Here is a 21804-nt window from a genome sequence, read left to right on the forward strand (position 1 = left end):
TGGCAAAATATGTTCTTAGTAATTACTTTTTTCACCCTTATTCTGTTACTGTGGAGTTTAAAATTCTACTTTTTGCATTACATTATTGAGTAAGACGAATTTATATGTACTTTCATAAAGGATAAAAGTTGACTCAACAGGTTTAATAGCTTGTGAGATAAACCCATTTGAGAGGAAAAAAATCAGGAGTTTCTCTAGAGTTATTGTAAATTGGCAAAAAGGTACAAAATTTATATTGTAAACTCAAATTTTCCTAGTAACTGACCTTGATTAAGTGTTGAAGTGCTATTGATGTCACCTGAGATAAAAGAAGATTCAGACTGTTTTCTCACAGTGTCATTCCACATCCTTCTTATACGACTCTATTAATATAAAATAGCAAGACATATGTTATGTTAGTTTCCCCAAGCTCACCTTATGAAAGACACATAAAGATCTACCCTAAGCAATCTGTGGAGGATTATCTGGTGGCTGTTAAAAAGAAATGTGTGTTGATTCTGGTCTAAAACTAAGGAAGTCTAGAACTGAAGAACGAATATTTAATCCTCCACTCTTCGTGGAGATGACTGATTATTTAACAAACGTTTAGTGAGTACCCACCAGGAGTACCGTGCTATGTGACCTCAGGGTATCCCCAAAATGATCATATACATCTTAAAGAAGTTACACTTCTCAAAAATGATGCTCACGCCTAAAGAAACACCTTGAATAAATACTTAAGAAGAAATTAAGACCAAAAAACTAAAAGAGCAAGTATTTGCTACCTAGATCATTATAATGAGGAGACAATTAGTGCATGTGAACAGAACATGTCTCTGTAGGCTTTCGATAAAGAAGGTTAATTAAAGATGTTGTCAAATTCTTTGTTACCTGTGTGCCAGAGGAATACCGAGCACTAGTTCTGGTGGTTGATGCCTTCACGGAACTGTGGGGGCTCTCAGTCGGGAGGCCGCCGCAGCAATAGGAGTGTCTGAAGCACTTGCCATATTCTTTTCGTACCTGCATTGAATAACCACGAGACTGAGAGATGAACACAAACATACCTGCTTCTCTCTGTCACTCTAATTAAATGAGCAGTGGAAACAACTAAGAAGAGTAAGTTCACTAACACTTTTCTGTGGAGCAAATAAATTGAATTTCTAAAATCAAGTTCAACTGAAAATGCTGAAAGAGTAATCAGAAAAATAATCTTTGCCTCCCAGACTGACTAGTAGGAGCTTCAAAATGTGATGTAATATGTGAAAATGTTTGATGCCTATTGTTACACAAATGTTATTAATACATACATAATAATGTTTTAAAGCTTTATCCATATACTTAGCAACTCCGATTTTCTATTTTATGCTAAGAAAAAAAGGACAAAAAATTAGAATTTTCCTGCTTAATTACATTTAACCACTCATAATCCAGTCATTTAAGTTTCATACGCTTCATGTCCTTTTAGGTAGGTCAATACATAAACTTCTTTTACCGGATTGCACACTTTCGCAGATAACCTCTTTATAATGACAAGACTACTTTGGCACACGAATAAAGAAGAAAAGGACTTTGATACATATGCTATTAATTAGGATGGAATGTTTTCTTCATTTTCTGATGTGTCTAGCTTTAACATTTAGTGTAGAGAGTCTAAGATGCCTATTCACTTCATTAGCACACAAGGGAACTATTTATGCAATTTCCAATCACATTAATGTGTGACCCATGTAATTTCCCTTTTCCCCTGAAGCTAGGATATATGAATAGATAGGAAAGCTGTCAGATCTAAAGAAAGTTTAAAGTCAACTTTAAAAACTGAATCCCCAAAAATTGTAAAGAATAGGGCCCCATTTAGGAAGGTGATGCAGAATTGGGAGGAGCGGAGAAGAGGGCTGGATTTTGTGCAGCTCTATTGGCCTGTGAACAAGTTCTGCTCTGGCTTAGAGCCAGACTGAAATTAGAACTCTGCGTAAGAAATTACTTTCCTTTTTTTTTTTAAATTTATTTATTTGATAGACAGAGATCACAAGTAGGCAGAGAGGCAGGCAGAGAAGAGAGGAGGAAGAAGGTTCCCCACTGAGCAGGGAGCCCAATGTGGGGCCCGATCCCAGGACCCTGCGATCATGCACTGAGCCGAAGGCAGAGGATCTAACCCACAGAGCCACCCAGGCGCCCCAAAGAAATTACTTTCCAGTAGGTTGCCAAAAACACTCAAAAAGACTCCTCCCTCCCCCCACCCCACACCTCCCTTCCCCACCCAACACCATTCTATTCTCAGTAGATCTGCTTGCAGACCCAGGACTTTGACAATTATTCCTTGAAAAAATTACAGAATTAAAGTTGCTAGATGACTTTTTAAACCCAAGTGCACTTGCATTTTCATCCTGTTAGCCTTATTTAACTACACCTATTAGAACAAATAACAATGGGCTTGAGCTTTCAAAGCATTTTCTTGGCCTAAATATGCTCACTCAAGCAGTAAGAAGCATGATTTTAACTAACTCATTTTGTATCATATTCTTAGCCATTCATTCTGGCAGCACCCAACAGGACATACCCAAGACTAGGTAGAAGGTGTTCAAAGGGAAGCCTAACACATTGTTCAAAAAATGTGATTTTTAATTAAAAAGCACAGCAATGGGGTGCCTGGGTGGCTCAGTGGGTTAAAGCCTCTGCCTTCGGCTCAGTTCATGATCCCAGTGTCCTAGGATCGAGCCCCGCATCAGGATCTCTGCTCAGCAGGGAGTCTGCTTCCCCTCCTTTCTCTCTGCCTGCCTCTCTGCCTACTTGTGATCTCTGTCAAATAAATAAATAAAATCTTTACAAAAAAATAAAAAAATAAAAAGCACAGCAAAATCTCTTTGTTCAATTAATACACATAACCTGTATGAGGAAATAATTCATGCTTTATGTTAAACACTTTTGGAAGAAATTATGATATGTGATCCTATACATGTATACAAAAGGCTCGTTTGAGTAAGGTAAAGTAAAACCCAAAGTAATTACACGATTATACCTGTATAATGTTTAGAAAACTAAAGTTCAGTGTTATTAAATAACACCTGATACCTCAACAAAATTTTTTTTTGGACATTTCATGGCTATTAACTGCTCTGAAATGCTGTATGACCAAGTCTATGGCAATCAAAATGGTATTTTATCCAAATAATACACTCCAGTGTTGGTTTTGCCTAATGCCTATATTGCTGTGAATGTACATTATCTGTCAGTATTGCACATCCCACTGTCATTATCTCAAAATTATAGCTTACTCAACAACTGATGGAAGTAACAACACTATCATCTTGTCAGGACTGAAAACATAATAGTTTTCACTTTCAAAATTCTATTTCGCTGTTCAATTTAGTGACCAACTAGTAATAACAGAATAAAAAGACTATATTAGATATGCAGGCAGAGAAAAGATGATACCTAGTTAAAAGGCGGCTAAGCTATTCTCTTAAGGTTTACATCGTCTTGCAAGTTTTTCATCTTTAACTTTAATTTTTGAATCATTTTTACTGACTCCAGTTAACATAAAATCAGGACAAAATAATAAGATCTGAGATATTAAATTACTGGGTTTTAGATTTTTCACAACGACTCAAAAGGTAACATTAATATTAATTTTTTGTATGTCTGGTGCTTTTAAAATCAAGGTCATTTATTCTTATGTTCAATTTCGTTTTGAAACACTGCATTCCCTTTATCAAGCAAAAAATGAGATTATTTAACCTTTTTTTTAAATCTTGTATACTTTTTTTTTTAAGATTTTAGTTATTTTTTCATGAAAGACAGAGAGAGAGAGAGAGAGAGAGGCAGAAGGAGAAGCATGCTCTCTGTAGAGCCAGGAGCCCAATGCAGGACTCGATCTCAGGACCCTGGGATCATGACCTGAGCCGAAGGCAGACACTTAACCAACTGAGCCACTGAGCCACTGAGAGGCCCCCATCTTATATACCGTTTGCACAAAGCATGTTTGTAGACCCCACTAGCAAAGAAGAAATCTTAACATCAGTGTCTAATATTTTCAAAGTGAGATCCAAAAAGATGATTGGTATTGACTTATTTTATATGTGAAGCCTGAATTTCCAGACATGCGTGACAATTAATTTATGATTAAAAATGATTCTATTTCGTAATATGTCAGCTGTAAAATTGTAAAATCTTCTCCATTTCATCTCTGATTTTCAAACCAAAGAACAAACAACTAGAATCCGTAGGTGTCTTCACTTACTTTCTTTTGGAGAGCACAGTGAAAGATGAAAATGAACACTCCCTGGAAAGCATTAAAGATGGTGAAGAGATATGCCATCACAATAGTCTCCTCATTAATAAAAAGCAACCCAAATGACCAGGTTAGGCCAAGAAGACATAGGAGAGCAAAAGCGCCAAGCACCCAAGACCTGAAAAAATAAAGTGAATTTTATTAACAAGTCCAGTGAGAGAACACCACATCACACTTAAATATCAACATATCAGTAGTAGCGGTTGACTTTCTCTATGTTCACATTCAAATTCAACAGCATTTTGGCTTTAACCTTTCATTGATTAGAGAAAGAACAATAGCATTTAGTACTGCAGCCTCCAGTGAAAACAGCAACAGCAGGTATGACCTTTTCTTACTCCAGCATTAACAAGGTATCAGAACTATATTAAAATACAAGGTGTAAAACATCCCCCGTGACTTTATTGTCTTTTATGTGCATTTTAGTCAAAGAAATTAAGGAGTCCTTAATGAGTTTACTCCTGTCTTTTTATCCCTGTGGAGCACTCATGACACTGAATAATGTGACACATACAGAAAGGTTAAATGGCAGATAATCACTTCACACCTAAACTGCAGATTCTAATAAACTGATCTTAGGTGAGCCTAAGGTATTTTAACTAAAGCATGAAGAAGCCTCGCTGAAATGGGACAAAAATATGAGAACAACTTCAAAATAAAATAATTTTGGAGAGATTTCATCATGAATAGCTTAAGGAGAAAAGAACTGTAGAAAATAGGACGGAATGGAAAGGATTTAAAGTCAGTGCATTCCATGTCTAACTAATGATCTTACTTGATAAATGGCTTATTATCTTCATAGCTAGAAAGCATTATAAGCAGAAAAGAGAAACAAAATTATTAGACAGAATTAAAATAGAAAGTAATAAGAAAGCATTTATATATTTTATAAATTAGTCAAAATTAAGAAAGTCAAAATGCAGAGGCAAGCAATTAAAAAATAAAGGCATATTATAGTTTTAAAATACTACAGCAAATTAGATATTCCAAAATAACTATAAAAATTAAGGGCAATTCATGATATTGACGGATTTGTAAAAAATATAAATCATGCCATAAATTTGTTAATGTAGGGTTCTACCTTACCCAGGTAAGTCCGTATTATAGTAGCCATCACAAACACGGTAATTACTGGTGTAGATGAGAAGACAGAAAGAGGAAAAGGAAGAAAAGAGAGAGATGCTAAAGATTAGCTCTCTCTCTCTTACCATGCAACATGCAATGAAGCTGGCACTAACCTATCTAAAACATCTACTTTTTTAAAAGAAAAATTACCCTTACTAGAGATCTGCCATTTTTTACATTACAAATATTTTTCACAATCCCATTATAACCAACTTGAATAATACCTCCTCAAATCTTAAATTAACTCATATCTAAAAGATAGCTCTGAAAATCCTTCCATAAATGACTTAATGAATCAACAGCTATCAATTATTTAATTAGATAGCATTTGCCATTGATAGGATATTGTAGTTTTTATTCAATATTGAAATAAAGTAAACATTTCTTCAATTATCATGAAAAACAACAGATAATCTCCAAGTTAACAATAGTAATAGAGTAAATTATCTTAGGAAAACAAGATTAGAAGTAGAAACTGCTCAGAATCCTTAAATCAAAAAAGTCATTTAACAAAACAAACTTAATATCATCATATCAGCCATGCAAACAGCAACATCATTTTGAACTGCATTTTAAATTTAAATGAAACTGCTACAGTGATATGGAATTTCCACAAAGCCACTGAAACAATTTCTTGGCTCTAGATCAAGACAGAAATCATCATCTAATTTTTGACCAATGTCTGTGACATGGTTAACAGTGAGACTCAACCTTGATCAGTAAAACTTCATTCTGAATAATTTCTACAGTTGAAGGAAAGCATTTATGTATTCTCTGTGGAGGGTATCTTTCACTTAGTTTGTCAAGCACTAAAATTCAAATACTAAATACTTACTTAATGTTTTCCAACCTGCTAGAATCTGGTTTCAAAGTGTTTGAGTGCTTCACCATTTTGCATAATGTGATCACCAGGAAGATAATATTTAGCTGTTACAACAAATAAAGAATTAGACCACTGTAACCACAGAGTAAAAAAATGAGCAAGTTTTGCAAATACACTTAATGAGTTAATGCAGCTAAATATCAATGACATGAGTATATAGTAGACATTCACTGACTCAGTTTTACATAGGCAATGATCAAGTTGAGTCTAAATAAAAAATACTCCAGCTATGTATGATCGTTTTTTTTTAATAGATCATTTGACATGAAATTACAACCTCATTAAATCAGCATCATGTGGTGATGATTAAATAAATTAGAAAATCTAAATTAGTTTCTTTAGCTAGAGGTACTCCAGGGCCTAAAAGCCATCTAATGGAAATACTGAAGTGAATTCTTCAGAAGGGACATTTACATCATGTAGCTTACAAGGACTGCGGGATTTGGGACCCTAAGACTTAGCTGAGAGTCTAGCTTTTGATTTTGACTGATCAGAGAAAGATAATCACATTTGTATGATCTATTTGTGAGGTAATTGTAAGAATCAAATGAAATAAAATATATGAAAAATTATGAAAAAATACATGAAAAATATTTATTAGTTCCAGAAAGACAAACTTTTAAAATATTTATATATTTGCTACTAAATGGTTAAAAGCCATCAGTCCTTTTGTTCTTATGCCTCTCTGATGAATGGGCGTAGGTAAATTCTGAAGAAAGGCTGCTTTGAGTCCCTCTAAACACTGAGCTGTGTAAAGAATCTAGGTGCAAACAAAATCAAAAAGAGGGAAGATGGAACCAGACATGGAAGGAAGGTTTGGGAGGTCAACATGAGTGAACTGAGAAGAAAAAAGACAAGTTTTGACTGGAGAGAGATAATGTTTGCCATTTTGCATTTGGTTGTACAGAAACCTAGCAGAATGCTGGACAGAGGGAAGGCAGTTCCATTTCTAGCTCTAAAAACAGAACTAAGCCTGATCACTCCTGGATTTCTTTGACATTTTATTTACTCCCGATTATTACTTTTAAAAAGACAAAACAAAATTATATTTTGTGAGCTTTACTTGGCTTAGACAGTGCAAGCCCCAATGGTGTATTCAGGAAAGGACAAATAGGGACAAAGACAATTCCTTGGTGGTAAACATTCAACATAATTTTGTTATAATAAGATGATCACTTTTACTGAGTCACAATACCATCTGATAAAATGATAATGCTGTTTTACTCATTCATCACTACTTCTGATTTTGTAATTAGGAAAATTTATATAGGGCAATAAATAAAATTTCCAAGTCGTTCCTAATGAGGAGTTTAGGAACACAGTGAAGGCTTTCATCTAAGCTGTTTATCACTCATTTTGTCAACTGTGCCTTATTGTTTCTCTTAGATGTAGAATTTCCTCTTAAGGGATAAAATGAGGTCAATGGCTATAATTTGCAAGTGTTGGCAGATAGCATTCTATTGTTTCATGTTAATTACTTAATATTAACAAAAGAGGGACAAAAGAAACTCTCTGTTTAAAACACCTACTTAAACATTAACTTATTAAAAAACTTGTCCAGAGAAAAAGCAAACAAATATGTAGAAACACTAGCTTTATATTCTAATGATTATTCCAGGTGGTCACCTATAAATAAATGTTTACATTTTCAGAGATATTACAATATAATGCAATTCATTCAACTAATATGTATTGACCTTACTGCTCCATACAAGAATGTGCCTATTGTATTGCACGTAAGATACAATTTCTACCTTTGAAAAGTTAGGGAGATCCTTCTGATAGGACAGTAAATAGCTGACTTAATTTCTAAAGATGATGGTACAGTACATCTCTAATTTTTTAAAGGCAAAATCAACAGTGTTTTTACTTTTTATTTTATGCAACACTAGGTCTTAACTAGTAAAATTAGAGAATGGTTACAAATAAGATCTCCAAATATTCTAAAAACAAACAAAACAAAATGCAAATAAACACTGATGCAACTCTTAGGGAAAAAAAGCTGCTTTGTAGATTCAGAGTTAAAATCCTTTAAACTTCTGGACCCTTCCTTTTGAATGTCGTAATATAACCATTTCTTTCTTTCACTCCGTAATTCTGGACTTTGGGTTATTTTTTCCCCCTTCCTTTTCTTATACAATTTCGTAAAACATATAGGGTCACAATTTGGTGTTCATCACTTTCTAAGCATGTTAATTAACCCCTCAGGAATAAATAGTAGTGGTAGTACACTCCAGGAAGGAAAAAGTTATACAACTTCCTTGTAAAATTGTATAATGTAAAAACTACAAGAAAATAAAGAATGCGAATTTGGAAAAATGTGGATGTATAAGGTATTATGTTATGAAAAGAAAAGGAGTACAAAATGTGAAATCTTGAAGATGAACACATACCAACATTTTTCAATGAAGATGACCATGTTAAAATTCTGAAGTAAAATAGTTACTTCAGAACTAACACATTTTCAAATAAAACTGAAATGGAAATGGAGTTCACACACTGAAGAATAGAATTAAATTTAAGTATGATACAAAACCATTTTTCTTTCTTTCTTTGTTTCTTTCTTTCTTCCTTTCTTTTTTTCTTTTTTTTTAAGACTGAGAATTAATCAAGTTGAATGTGACACAGAAAGCCTATCTTATTTAATCCTTAAAAAACAACCTGGTAGATAGATACCTCTTCTTCCTCTCGTATCACTCTACTGAGGATTGTTAACATTATATATGTGTTTAGTTCTTCTTTCTAGTTACAAATATAGTACATTCACTTATAATAATCCTATGTCCAGAGGTAACATGAAGCACTTGGAGAGTCAGTTTACATTCTAAGATGTTAAGTACCTTGCCAGAGATTACTTAGGTGCTATAATATCAGTGCTGGGATTTAATACACTTTGTGATGGCTCCATAGCCCAGCAACTTTACAGATAGAATTAACCAGTTTATTCTGGTGAGAAAAGTAAGAGTCTCTCCTAGCAAAGCAAAAACATACTAGTTTTTTATTTAAAAAAAAAAAAAGATTCTACATCTAGAAAGAGTCATGCATTTTAGAAATCACTCAGAGATGATGAGTGAGTTGAAGATAAATAATAAATTCATATACAAAATACAGCCTCAAGGAAATTCTGAACATAAGGGATGTGCTCTTCAAATGACTTCTACCTGATCGACTTGCTAGAATAACTAATTCTCTATTTCTTTGTTAAACACTACCATCCCATGATCAGCAAATGACTAAAGTGTCCACACACTCCTACTCCCAGTAGACAAACAGTATGTTTAACAGTTAGTTCTGTTTTCTCAAACCTGTTTGTGTTCCACTCACATAACTAAACATCACACAAACTCATAATTGAGTCCAAAAAAGGACTGTCATTTCTAACATAGTAGAATTGAATGTTTCAAAAGATGTTTTAAAAGAGAATCTTTTAAAAAAACAATTAAAATAGTAGAAAAATAATCATAAAACCAAAGAAAGATTTTTGCACTCAAATTGTTTCACGAATATCTGTGATTTCTCCAATTTAAAAAGCCAAACAGAAGAATTATGATTAGCACTCTAAAATTAGAGTTGCCAAGAAATTTATAGTTAAATCCAATACTAATTTAGACTTTGAAATACAACTTGAAAATATACAAATAATGAAGCAATGGTGTCTTCAACAGGACAAAAATACCATCATTTCAAGAAAAACTAATTACGAAAAAAAGCACACAAGACATATTATAAACCATAAAACACAACAGGGAAAAAAAAAAAAAAGCTAAACACAAGGTACTTTTCTTTTCCCCAAATCCACATTAAAAACTTCACTGATGGGGCGCCTGGGTGGCTCAGTGGGTTAAAGCCTCTGCCTTTGGCTCAGGTCATGGCCCCAGGGTCCTAGGACTGAGCCCTACATGGGGCTCTCTGCTCAGCAGGGAGCCTGCTTCCTCCTCTTTCTCTGCCTGCTTCTCTGCCTACTTGTGATCTCTGTCAAATAAATAAATAAAATCTTTAAAAAAAAATTTCACTGATGTGTTTATTAGTCTTACTAAAATAATAAAAAAGATACTCATGTCATTTAGGTATTGAATATCTTAATATATTATCACCAATATGTATGACAGTAAAATGCTTTCTGGAATTAAATAGAATAAATCCTGAAATGTAAACAATTTTTTAAAAGGAAGTTTTAGAGTTCTTTCTTTCTCTCCAGTGCTAAAAAATATACATATATTTTCATAGAAAAAATACTGTTGGCTGTGATCTTTTTCAGGAGGTGATAACACTTCATAAGAGTCATGATTCTGTAGAGTAAAATATTTTTTTCCCTCTCTTCTTTGCCATTCTCTTAAAAAGTAACTAAGGGAATCAGAACAAGAAATCGAAGGGCAAATAGAAATATCTTTGATTAAATCTATCATTCCAAACAGTCACAGGCAAAAAAAAGTTAGTTTCAAATGAATTACTGATTGCAAATCTGACTTGTTCCTTCTTTGCATTTTCCCCATAACACAAATGGCTCTTTCCAGACATAAACTTCTGGGCTGCTGCTGCTGCTGCTTTTTTTTTTTTTTTTTCCTCTTTCTAATTAGAGTAAGTGATCTCCTTCTCCTCACTTTTATTTCCTCTCAATTTATTTTCCTGCATTTGGCATGCATTTAAAAAATAAAAGAAATCCCAACCATCAAAGGAATTTCTCCTATTTCTTCCTGGAAAGCAGGCAAAAAGCCAGGGAGAGAAGAATGTCTCTATCATCAAGTGCTGCTCTTCTCCCCTCAAATTCCAATGCAACCACTTTTTGTCCACTTGCTTTTTTTGTTTCTTTCTTTCCAACATGAATACCAGTAACCTTAAACAGAGTACATATTTTGGGATAGGTTGAAAGGCATTACGCATCAGTGAGAAAGGAAAAAGACGGAGTTACAACTCTGTATACAAAAAACCTGGAAAGTGCATGTCATGACTCAATCATTCACAGAGAAGTCACTAGTAAGTACAGCTGTAGGACTGTGTTACATACGAAATACCAACCCACCAAGCTTAACACCCACACTGATGATTAATTTTAGAGATGAAGCAACTCATCCAGGAATTAATCCAATTTTATCTCTGCTGTGTGTGTGTTTATGTGTGTACACACAGGTAAACAGGCATCTCTTAATGAAATTCTACGTGAAAGAGACAGCAAATTCAGAAGAAACAGATTTTCCTATTCAGCTAAATGGAGTTAATTGCCAAATGGGGTACTCCTTCTCTTGTAATGACAAATAAGACTCTTTCACTTATCTCAAAATAATAATTTCATGAGTTCCAGTACAGATAATCTGCCAGTATCATTTGCTGCTTGATGACAGGGCATAGCCAACTACCCACCCACACCGGGGACACGAAAATCAAAGGACTTGGAAACAAGCAGAGGGAACCAATGATGGCGGGAGCGCACCGTTTGTTTTAGAGTCATCAACCTGCTCAATTGAATCACATCCGTCTGAGCTTAGCAGCTTAAAATTCATTCCACAGCTCGCAGTGCTGACATGGATATGATAAGACAGAAGAACAGAAACACCACTCTGAAGTAACCTAACTGAACTGCACATGTTCTGACCCTTTTTGTCCTCCCTGGAGCTTTTGCTACCTAGCAAATGCAACTCTAAACTGCACTTGTATCTCCAGATCTTTCCTGTTAGCCGAGCAGAAGCCTATTTCTCCCTGGGACTAGCAGCCAGAGAGGTGTTCTCTGAAGAAGACTTCTAAATGAGTGTGTGAGCTGAACTCTTACTGAACTGAATTAATTATTAACGATGCAGATGGAGCTGTCCAAATGATAAGAACAGCTCCTGACGTGTCATGATCCAAGCTTTCATTAAACCATTTCAGGCATACTAATGGTTTCCCACTGCTCATTACTTACAAGCACTTTTCTCATAGATATAATAACTCTAGTGCCTGTAGGCAAGACAGTCTATAGAAATACAGAAGCAAGAAGTTTTATCTTCCATAGCATGTTATTTTTCTTCATAGAACATTATAAAAAGCATACACTTACTTAATATTACTAAGTTAAATGGCTTCAATTCAGAAAAGTTGGAAAGGCAAAATTCCAAAAGGAACACAATCCCCTTCCGGGAATTGTAATGAGTACTTTTTGTTCTAAGAGTACTCCTTAAAAGGGTAGTATATAATGGAATTTATGTTACTAAGATTTGTGTTTGTATTGACTTTTAAATATCCTTTCTCATCAGCAGGATGTATGTGTTATAAATATATTAACATTCAACAAACATGCTGAACAATCATATATCTCAGTTTAGGTTATGCATGATGTTTTACACCTCTATACCACTCTTTGCCTCTCTGCGTCCGGAGAATTAGAGGACAAAGCAGCTGCAGGACAATTACTCCTAGGATCTATATTGTCAAAACAGCTACTTGCTGTGTTTGGGTTTTGTTGGTTTTTTTTTTTTCCCCCTTAAAGTTGGGAACACTATTCCTCAAAGCCCTTCACATTTCAACCTAAATGATTGGGTACAGGATAACAATGATGACAAAACTAATAAATAACAGTAGGGTTCACACTGTAAATGGGCAATATAATGTCCTTCACTTCTTTTCTTACTAGAAACTGAGTATATGTGAACATTAATGTCTTTTGTCCAAGTGAAAGAAATTTTAATACTCTAAAGTGAAAATAAAATTTAATACTCTAAAGTCAGTATTTATTTTTAGATGGAAATAAACAAAACTAGTACAACAGAAGTTAACACATACTTTAATAGATTAGATTATCTCTGAAATGGTCTTTATAATTTTCAAAGTTATCAATATGATTAGCTAAGGGTTCAGGGGGAAAAAAAGAGAAGCGTGTGTCTTTAAGGATCATGCCACTTCAATTCAGCTGTTTACCATTTAATTTGAGAGTGGTTTAGGGTATGTTAACTTAAATAAACCGAGAACTAAAACGAGAGTAATCATTTGGATTGAGTAATTCTGGTGAGAAATAAGCTTTCCTAGGAAGACTTGAGAATGATTTACTGGCTTGATTCATACAGGCATTCACCTCAAATTTTCATTTTGCTTTGTGTAAGTGTATAATTCATTTTAAAGACAAAAGTACATACATTTGAAGTGGTTTTAAGTTTCCTTGAACTACTACATTTTTTCCCCTCAATTTTATGAAACACTAGTTAAATACAGAAATATCCTAATAAGTTCATGTGTATCACCTCTTTTAAAAAGTCCTTAAAATAGGTATTTAAAAGAAAATATTTAAACTTGCTTATGTTTCCCTTTCAATCTTATAATGGTCAGTAGCATCTATCTGTAACAGCATAATGTTAAAACTCAGTGAAAAGTTTTAAATACCGAAAACCAAATATTTTAGCTACATCCTTTTATTTCAACTATATTTCAAATATTTGACTAATGATAATGTAAGCAGTTAAAAAACACCTATGTCATGTTATATTTAACGGGTAAACAATTTATTTTTAAAAAATTTCTTGAAGACCAATATTTTTATTTGGCATTTGAAAAGTAACTTTAATTTCTTTTGAGTTAAAAATTGATTTAAGATTCAGTTATTAATCTAAGCTTAAAAAATGTTTTTGTGCTCTAAAAAGCTTAGGGTGTGGACATTTATTTAAAAGCACTAAATTATTATGTGGAAATTAATATAATAAGTATTAAGCTAATGTTCTTTCAATTCCATAAAACATTCGTTTAATTTATAAATGCCACATAACTTGATACAGGGCTAATATTACAGATTTTGGAGACAAAACTCCTGAACCACAACTCTTAGCAAAAAACTCAACTATCCAAAACCAAAATACACTATACATTTCAGTTATTCCTTTCTAATTATTAAACTAGGCCCGAATCATGCAATCTAAACATAATTTACATATTTTTTTTAGATTATGACATGCATTGTAGCAAACTAAATTAGATAAGAAAAAGTATTTTTTAGAGGAAAAAGGATTTTTGAAATAGACCAATCAGCAAGTACATAAACTCTCAATAATGGTATAACATTTAAGGTATATACGCAGTTTTATCCTGTAGGTTAGACATGTTTATAAACCCTTGAATGCACAGATTAATTAAAAATAAAACCAGTTATCTTTGTTTCAGTGGCACTACAAAAGTAGCAAGCTAAAAATGAAGGGAAAACACAGAGTTTGCTTACCAGAATAATGAAGGTAACTGGTCCAATGAAACTCCATATAAAATAGTTATCAACATGAAGCCAGCAACTATTATGAAAAGAAGGTTATGTATTAAGTAGCTTCAATGGATCCTCAACATTACCAAAAATATAGGATTCTTAAAAATCTAACAAAACTATCTTTATATCTGCCTTTGAAAATTCATTTGTCATGGCTAAGAACAATTTTAATAATTCTGAGTTGGCTTTGATATAAAGAGTAGTAATTTATTTACTTCAGTTTACTGTTTTTCATTTCAGGTTTTAAATTTGGTAAAGGCATTCATTATTCTGCTCGTATGGGATAAACAATAAACCCCACCACACCCCAATCCCTAAATCTTAAGACCTCTGACTATATCAAGGAAAACTTGAAACTCAATATTCCAAATGGTCTCATCATTTTAAAGTTCTTATCTTCAAAATTTGCCTTTCAGATCAATACCTGAGCGACAGTGTTTAACCCTATGAAACAAAACAGACAAAATATTCAGCTGTTATGCCTGTTTCAAAACAGCACAGCATAAATATAATACCTCAACTGGGAATGGATGAATACGAGATAAAAAAATCAAAGCATAGCACTCATATAGTATTAGAGTAAATGATGCATAAACTTATTAAGACAGATTTTACTTAGTGGTTCATTTTTCATATAACATTGAATCCCCACTGAATTTTTTTTATTTGTCTTTCATCATCTGTTTAGTCAAAAAGCTTTCTTTAGTCCAAGGAATCTTTATATAACTAATTTTATCAAAGGCAAATACAAGCAGAATTGGGAGGCAAATTCATGCTTCTAGCAAATAAAAGCCTTACAAATATGGCTATGTCTACCTTCTGTCATTTTCCATAAATATCTATATTTTTTATAAATGAAAGACAGTGACTTATTTTAATCCTTTTAAACTGCCTGACAAAATATTATCAAAGTAGAACATATGGGATGGAATGTGCTACTGTCACAATTCAGAATGAGAGTTAGCTAGAGGGTCGGCTGCACAAAGAGAGCTAATGAAGCATTAGGTTAAAACTGAGTAGTTAAACCTGTCAGATGCTTTAAGTTCAGAAGAATTTTTACTTAATATCTTTCTAAGGCCAAAAAGTTATTTACTTTTTCAATTTGTTTCAGGTCAATCTTTTGTGTTAAAAATAAAGTCCATAATTTAGAATCTGCCTTGCCAGAGTACAAATCCTCTGAACCTAGAAAATTACAAAAGACTTGATTGTAATTTGTGCACGGCATGCCCATTCTCTTACCAATAAAGCTTTCAGATGCTATTTTAGTCTGTCAGGGACCCGCACTGACAGCTAACAGGCTTTAAAAAATTATTCACTTGAAAAACACTCAGGTCGCTTGCAATTACTTACGCTTTTTCTGTTCCATAGCTCTTATAGTCAATAGCAGCTGAAACCCCAACCACGGTGGCAGGAAACAAGTAACCAGCAACATAATAATATTTCTTCCTTGAATATTCACTTTCAAACACTTCAACCAACATCAGGTAGAGCTGTACACCTTCTAGACACATCCAAGCAAAAGCGGCCAAAAAGAAAAAGTGTAAAAGTCCTGCAAATATTGGACAAGCAATCTAGAAAGGAAAAGAACAAAAAACCCAAGAGAGAACACATGAATACAAGCAGGGCACCCCAAAATGATGCAATATTCACAGACAGTGCTCATGATTGTCTTTAAAATACAACATTATTTAGAGTAAATGTTTCTTAAAAAAAAATTTTTTTTTAACAAATGGAAATGAGTTCTAAACACTACAAATTTGAAGAGTTTAATGCTTAATAGAGCATAATGGCAGGTGTGCTAGAAATTTCATCACTGTGAGGCCCAACTATTTTTAGTAAAATTAAGTGTAAATAAGAAAATACATGTTAATTTCCTTTCTAAATTATCCACTATTAAATCTGAATATTCTACTTACAGATTATTTGCTCCATATGTCTTTAGAACAATTGTTTCCAAGTATATTATTTTTATTTTTTCAGTAACAGAATTTAAAAATTCACTTTAGTGATGAATACCCTGGATCTAATTCCTAACATTCTTTTCCTGTCATATGCGGAGCATTCTTAAAATTCATTCCAGTGCAGATGAATACAGGGTAAAGCATTAACTACTGATTAAGTACTATTTCTGACACGGAGGCCTCCTGATGATGAACAAATTGCTCAGAAGACGAAGAAATGATCACTGACCAGAATGACTATGTAAGCAAAATGAAAACTGTAAAAATAGGATCTTTTCATTTCAGTGTCCCTGGCACTCTTCTATTCAAATTACGTGTCTTAATAACGACCCAGAAAAATGCAAAAGCATTTTTATCTGCAATAAATGCAAGAAATGAGTTCGCTCATAATAATAATACCTAACGATTACGCTTTTATTACAAATTATCTGCCAAGATCACCACTGTCAACTTTATTGTTACAAGATCAAATAAATATCTATATAGGCATCGTGTGTGGATTCACACCTGATATAGTAATTGTCAGAGATCCAAGGGTGATAAGCTGAAGGGGTGCTTACCATGTATTTCGTCTTGTCAATGCCTATTAGGAAAATAAATTCCGCAATGAAAAGGTTGATACAAAGGTTCTTGTGAATAGTATTGCGGTCACTCTGCAGACCACGGAAAAAGCAGAAGGTGAAGATGCATATAGCCAGGCAAACAAGGGAAATGACAATTCCCACCCAGGTGATGACTGTAAGGAGTAATTCGTGAACTCCATCTTTGTACTGAAAACAAAAATAGTATGAGGAACATTAGTATTCCTGCATTGCTTCAACTAAAAGGTTAAGACAGCTTTCACCATGGTAGCTCATCTTTTAATACCAAACTCTATGAATATTCTTATGTGTTCAAGCTAAAATGAAAACTTGATCACATAACAGATCAATCTTATCTTATATCCAAAGAATGACCTAAGAAAGTGAAAGATTTTACCTAGAAAATAATGCAAGAATCCAATCATTTCAAAGTAACGGCTGAAATAATTACCTACATAAACCCAGATATTTATATAATAGGATAAAGGATATTCAGTTATGATTAAAAATAATTGGTATCTTAATGACTTTCCTGGCTAACTAAAAAATTTTAAGTTTTCATTTCCCCCTTGAGTTTTGATATTTATTTATATACTGAGTCAAATACACAACAGACCTGTGAGTTTTCGTGCTCTATTTCTTAAAATGTTTTTATCTTCTGGCTATCATTCCCTTCATCACAGAAAGGAATATGAAGAAACATCCCAGAAGCTATCCTGACCTTTAAAATCTGCAGTTCTGCACAGTGTGTAAAGTTGTGAGAAAAACTTAAAACAAAAGCTGTAAAACAAGATTCAAACATTCCAGATGAAGAGAGTGTGTTCAATTTTAGAGCCCTCGGTCTCTTTTGTAGGACCCATCGCTATTCATTTTTTAAATCCCCGATTGCCTCTGCTAAACACCTGCCCAAAGGAGAAAAATTTAGAATGAATCTGCAAAACACATGATTTTGAGAAGTAACAATAAATAGAGTGCCAAGACATTCAAAAAATATACGGACAGTGTAATGACATTTAGAAATCCACATTACTTTGTTTGCTTTTTAGTTACGATAAGCACCCAAAGAAGGGACTATTATAAAGCTGTTTTGAATCTCCTGAGGTTTTTCTCTGCTACTAATTAGAAGTGCAAATACTTACTGCAATTTCCCTGTGGGCCATGAGAATTGCAAAATTGGTTAGGTGGCTGCATGCACACGTTGTACGGGTTTTATTAGTGTCAACCAGCTTGCAGCCCTGGGTAGACCAATATCCCATCATAGTTCTTTCTGAGTAGTTCCAGAAGGAGCAGTTTGCATTGAAATAATTGTCAGGCTGGGAAATAAAATGACAAGATAAAATTAGGATTTTACACTCTAAGATGGCAATAGCAATTGTTTAATATGTGTAAAAGGTAATTTAGATTAAACTTTGCATGTTTCGGACTATAAAGTTTTTCATCAGCAAAATTGTAGACTATGTTATACAAGGCAGATATCTAACTTAAAAGGGGTTTTATAGTCCGAAACATTCTAAAGTGTACTCCAAATTACCAAAGACCCATTTTACACAATTACAATTTCCATCTTATGATTTTACATACTGATGGTACATTGGAATCATTTTTTTTTTTTCTTTTCTGACAAAATGACACCCATGAATTTGTCCTGTCCTGAGAAAATTCTGTAAGGATCAAGTGTTTTAAAATCGATTTGGGGCCCATTTTTATTCTAAGTGACATGTTAGCAACATCAGGGTTTTTAAGAGAGTGAACCAACTGCAGCAGATGTAAGAGAATGCCTGCACGAATTTTTTTTTTCTTTGCCGATTCTGGAGATACACTTGGGCTGTCTGTGGGCACTTATTCATTCTGCTTATAACAGAAGCCAAAATCCTGCAATCTTCCAACACAGTGCAATAATTTAAACCAACTTCATTCTAAGGCACTGCAGAGAAATCACGTCTTCAAGCCTAGATTTTTAAAAACCCAATGCTTGATAACAATTGTGTCACATAGGATCAGTAAAGTCAAAAAGAACAAAAACAAAAACAAAAAGGTCTGCCACACTAAAAAGGCAGAGTCCTAAGAGTTAATGTTCGGTTATCCTGCTGTTAAGGTAAGAGTTAATTTTCATTCTCAAACAAATTACAGTCATTTACATTTTCCTGTTGATTACTGAATTAGCTTTCATTAAGAATACACTTAAGTTCTAATAATCACTGAACCAGGCTCATTTAATTTTATGTTCACAGACTTAAATAAACTTATGTCTGACCTAATCCAACATTTGAAATTCAAATGGAAAGGTCTTTCCTCTCCTCTCCGCAATCTTCCCATTCCCTCTCTCCCCATCCCCAGCACGTCAAGTTTTGCGTTCTTTCCTCACTGGTTTTATAACCTTCCACTACTTCATCAGCACATAGAACTTACATCAATGTGTGGCAGGGTGAAAAGCACAGGATCTGTCAAGTAGACTCGGCTGGATTCTTTATTGAGTGAAACGGAAATGACGTGGGAATTCACTGCAATCGTGCTATTCCGACCAATAAAGTCAGCACCCAGTTTTATGGTTGCATTTTCTGTACTAAGAAACTGTCCCAAACTCCGGTAAATGATGAACACCAACTTTGCAAGCCCTAGGAAGGTAAAAGTAGTCATATGCCTTTTTTTTTTTTTTTAAAGATTTTATTTATTTATTTGATAGACAGCGATGACAAGTAGGCAGAGAGGCAGGCAGAGACAGGCAGAGAGACAGGAGGAAGCAGGCTCTCCAAGGAGCAGAGAGCCCGATGCGGGGCTCGATCCCTAGGACCCTGGGATCATGACCTGAGCCGAAGGCAGAGGCTTTAACCCACTGAGCCACCCAGGCGCCCCAGTCATATGCCTTTCCAGGAAATATGCTTATGAATAAAATAAAATACATTCAAGTAAGAATAAAAGGGAAAAAAAAGTCCTTATGGACTCTATAGATTAAGTTTCTTGGGAAAGAGTAAAGCATTATTTTAAATCTGCTTTTAAATGGTAAGCAGCATTGTTACATTAGGAGTCAAATAGTTGGCATTTTAGGGTTAATAGAGTTAAATGAACAAAAAACCTGCCAATTTTTAAAAGACTCTGCTCCATCTTACCATTCCTGCTGTTCTGTTTGACAGTATTTGCAGAGAGCTGGATTGAGCTGCCTGCGCCTTTGATGCCCAGAGGAAATTTAAAGTCTTGAACCTGTCCTTCGGTACTGAGTACTGCAACTTCCAGAACTGGATGAGGGGAAGGAGAAAAGGGCATTCTTTAAACTACAAAGAGGCAAATGATAATTGCATGAAAACCACTGCTTCTTTTTTTTCTACTTACAAAACTTTACTGTTACATTTCAATAAAATCATGAACTAAATGACTCGAGGAGGTCTAAAACCTTGACCACTCTAAAAATTTTTATATAATAATTTTAACATTTTTTCATAGTTTTGTATCTTTTGTTATCAACTAATTCCAGACATTGACCCTAGGAATACTAATGGTGTATGAGCTGAAAGCGCACAACTTTCAAAGTTTCATTTATATTGAAAATAAACAAACCTATTTCAAAATGAGTTTTTTGGCTCTGTACATTAAATAACTTTTCAATGAACATTCCTTGACAATAGCAAAATGAAATATGAAGCATAAATCTGAGTGCCTTTATTACATGTATACATTTATTTCTTTGCATAGGATACATTTTAATAGATAATGAGATTGCATAGCTCAATTTTGCAATACTTGATTTTCTCTGATTTCTAAACCTGGTGAGACCAGCACAGCACAACATTTTATGAGAAAATGTCTGGCATTATGTTAAAACCTCCCATTAATTCTCACTAGTTACTATAAATGTTTACATATTTAAGTTGGGCAAAACAGGCCCTGTGTGCCAAATCTGTCCTGTCATCTTTTCTTGTAAATAAAGTTTTTACTAAAATACATCCATGTATGCTCATTTACACATTCTTTATGGCTGCTTGGGTGCTACAATGTCCGGTAAGCGTTTGCAACTCAGACCATGTGGTTTAGTTGCCTAGGATATATATTATTTGGGCCTTTATAGTAAAAGTTTACTCAACTACTGTACTTAATATTCCAAAGTTCAAAAATTCATGGAAAGGCAAACAAGCTGACATACAACACTAAGAACATTAACCCAATCAACAAGACCAATGTTAAACTTTTTTTCCATACACACACACACACACATAATTTAATAGTCATCAACATAAACATATCTACTATAATTCCAATAAAGATTATAATACTTTACATCAATATTCATCATATTCACATAATTTTTAAAAAGAATGGAAAAGTACTATTGTTTCTGCTAAAGTCAACTACTTTATACTAGTAATAAGATTATGCCATTTTACTGATGAAATGAGAGGAATTATATACAAAATTCATTAGTTTCATATATTAGAATTTTTAAAAGTAACAAATACTTTTTAAATAATTCAATACATACAGTTCATACATTTTTCTCTGAACTTCACTCTACTGGTATATATTTTTGTATAGCTATTTCCATACATAGACAAAGGTGAGTATATGTGTTTGTAGACACACACACACACACAGATATGATTAATTCATCCACCCCCTTTCCTTTTACAGATAAGAACTTATACTATTGTAGTAACTTTTGGATAATAATTTATTCTTCTAAATCTTTCATAAATTTGTTGTGTAAATTACACATAGATTTAGTTTTATCTATGAAATCAGAACATTGTAAGATTTTCATGTGTCAAGCACCTAAAATACAAATT

At 33.7% G+C, this 21804-nt stretch overlaps 1 protein-coding gene across 17 annotated transcripts in view; it reads right to left on the bottom strand.

Annotated features, from left to right (window-relative positions):
* ADGRL2 (adhesion G protein-coupled receptor L2) overlaps positions 1 to 21804 on the bottom strand; it is a 508892-nt gene that overhangs the window by 6995 nt on the left and 480093 nt on the right. For 11 of the 17 annotated variants that reach the window (XM_032360955.1, XM_032360948.1, XM_032360950.1 and 8 more), the window contains 11 exons: positions 20137 to 20262; positions 19439 to 19644; positions 18169 to 18342; positions 17009 to 17218; positions 15838 to 16058; positions 14449 to 14515; positions 6228 to 6319; positions 5354 to 5398; positions 4217 to 4385; positions 871 to 999; positions 266 to 362 (listed from right to left, as the gene is read on the bottom strand). In XM_032360955.1, coding sequence (XP_032216846.1) covers positions 266 to 362; positions 871 to 999; positions 4217 to 4385; positions 5354 to 5398; positions 6228 to 6319; positions 14449 to 14515; positions 15838 to 16058; positions 17009 to 17218; positions 18169 to 18342; positions 19439 to 19644; positions 20137 to 20262 — 1536 coding nt within the window. The remainder of the gene's footprint in view (positions 1 to 265; positions 363 to 870; positions 1000 to 4216; positions 4386 to 5353; positions 5399 to 6227; positions 6320 to 14448; positions 14516 to 15837; positions 16059 to 17008; positions 17219 to 18168; positions 18343 to 19438; positions 19645 to 20136; positions 20263 to 21804) is intronic. The other 6 variants (XM_032360956.1, XM_032360954.1, XM_032360964.1 and 3 more) reach the window with 1 other exon arrangement.

Source organism: Mustela erminea, chromosome 10 (genome assembly GCF_009829155.1).
Source record: "Mustela erminea isolate mMusErm1 chromosome 10, mMusErm1.Pri, whole genome shotgun sequence".
Taxonomy (NCBI): Eukaryota; Metazoa; Chordata; class Mammalia; order Carnivora; family Mustelidae; genus Mustela; species Mustela erminea.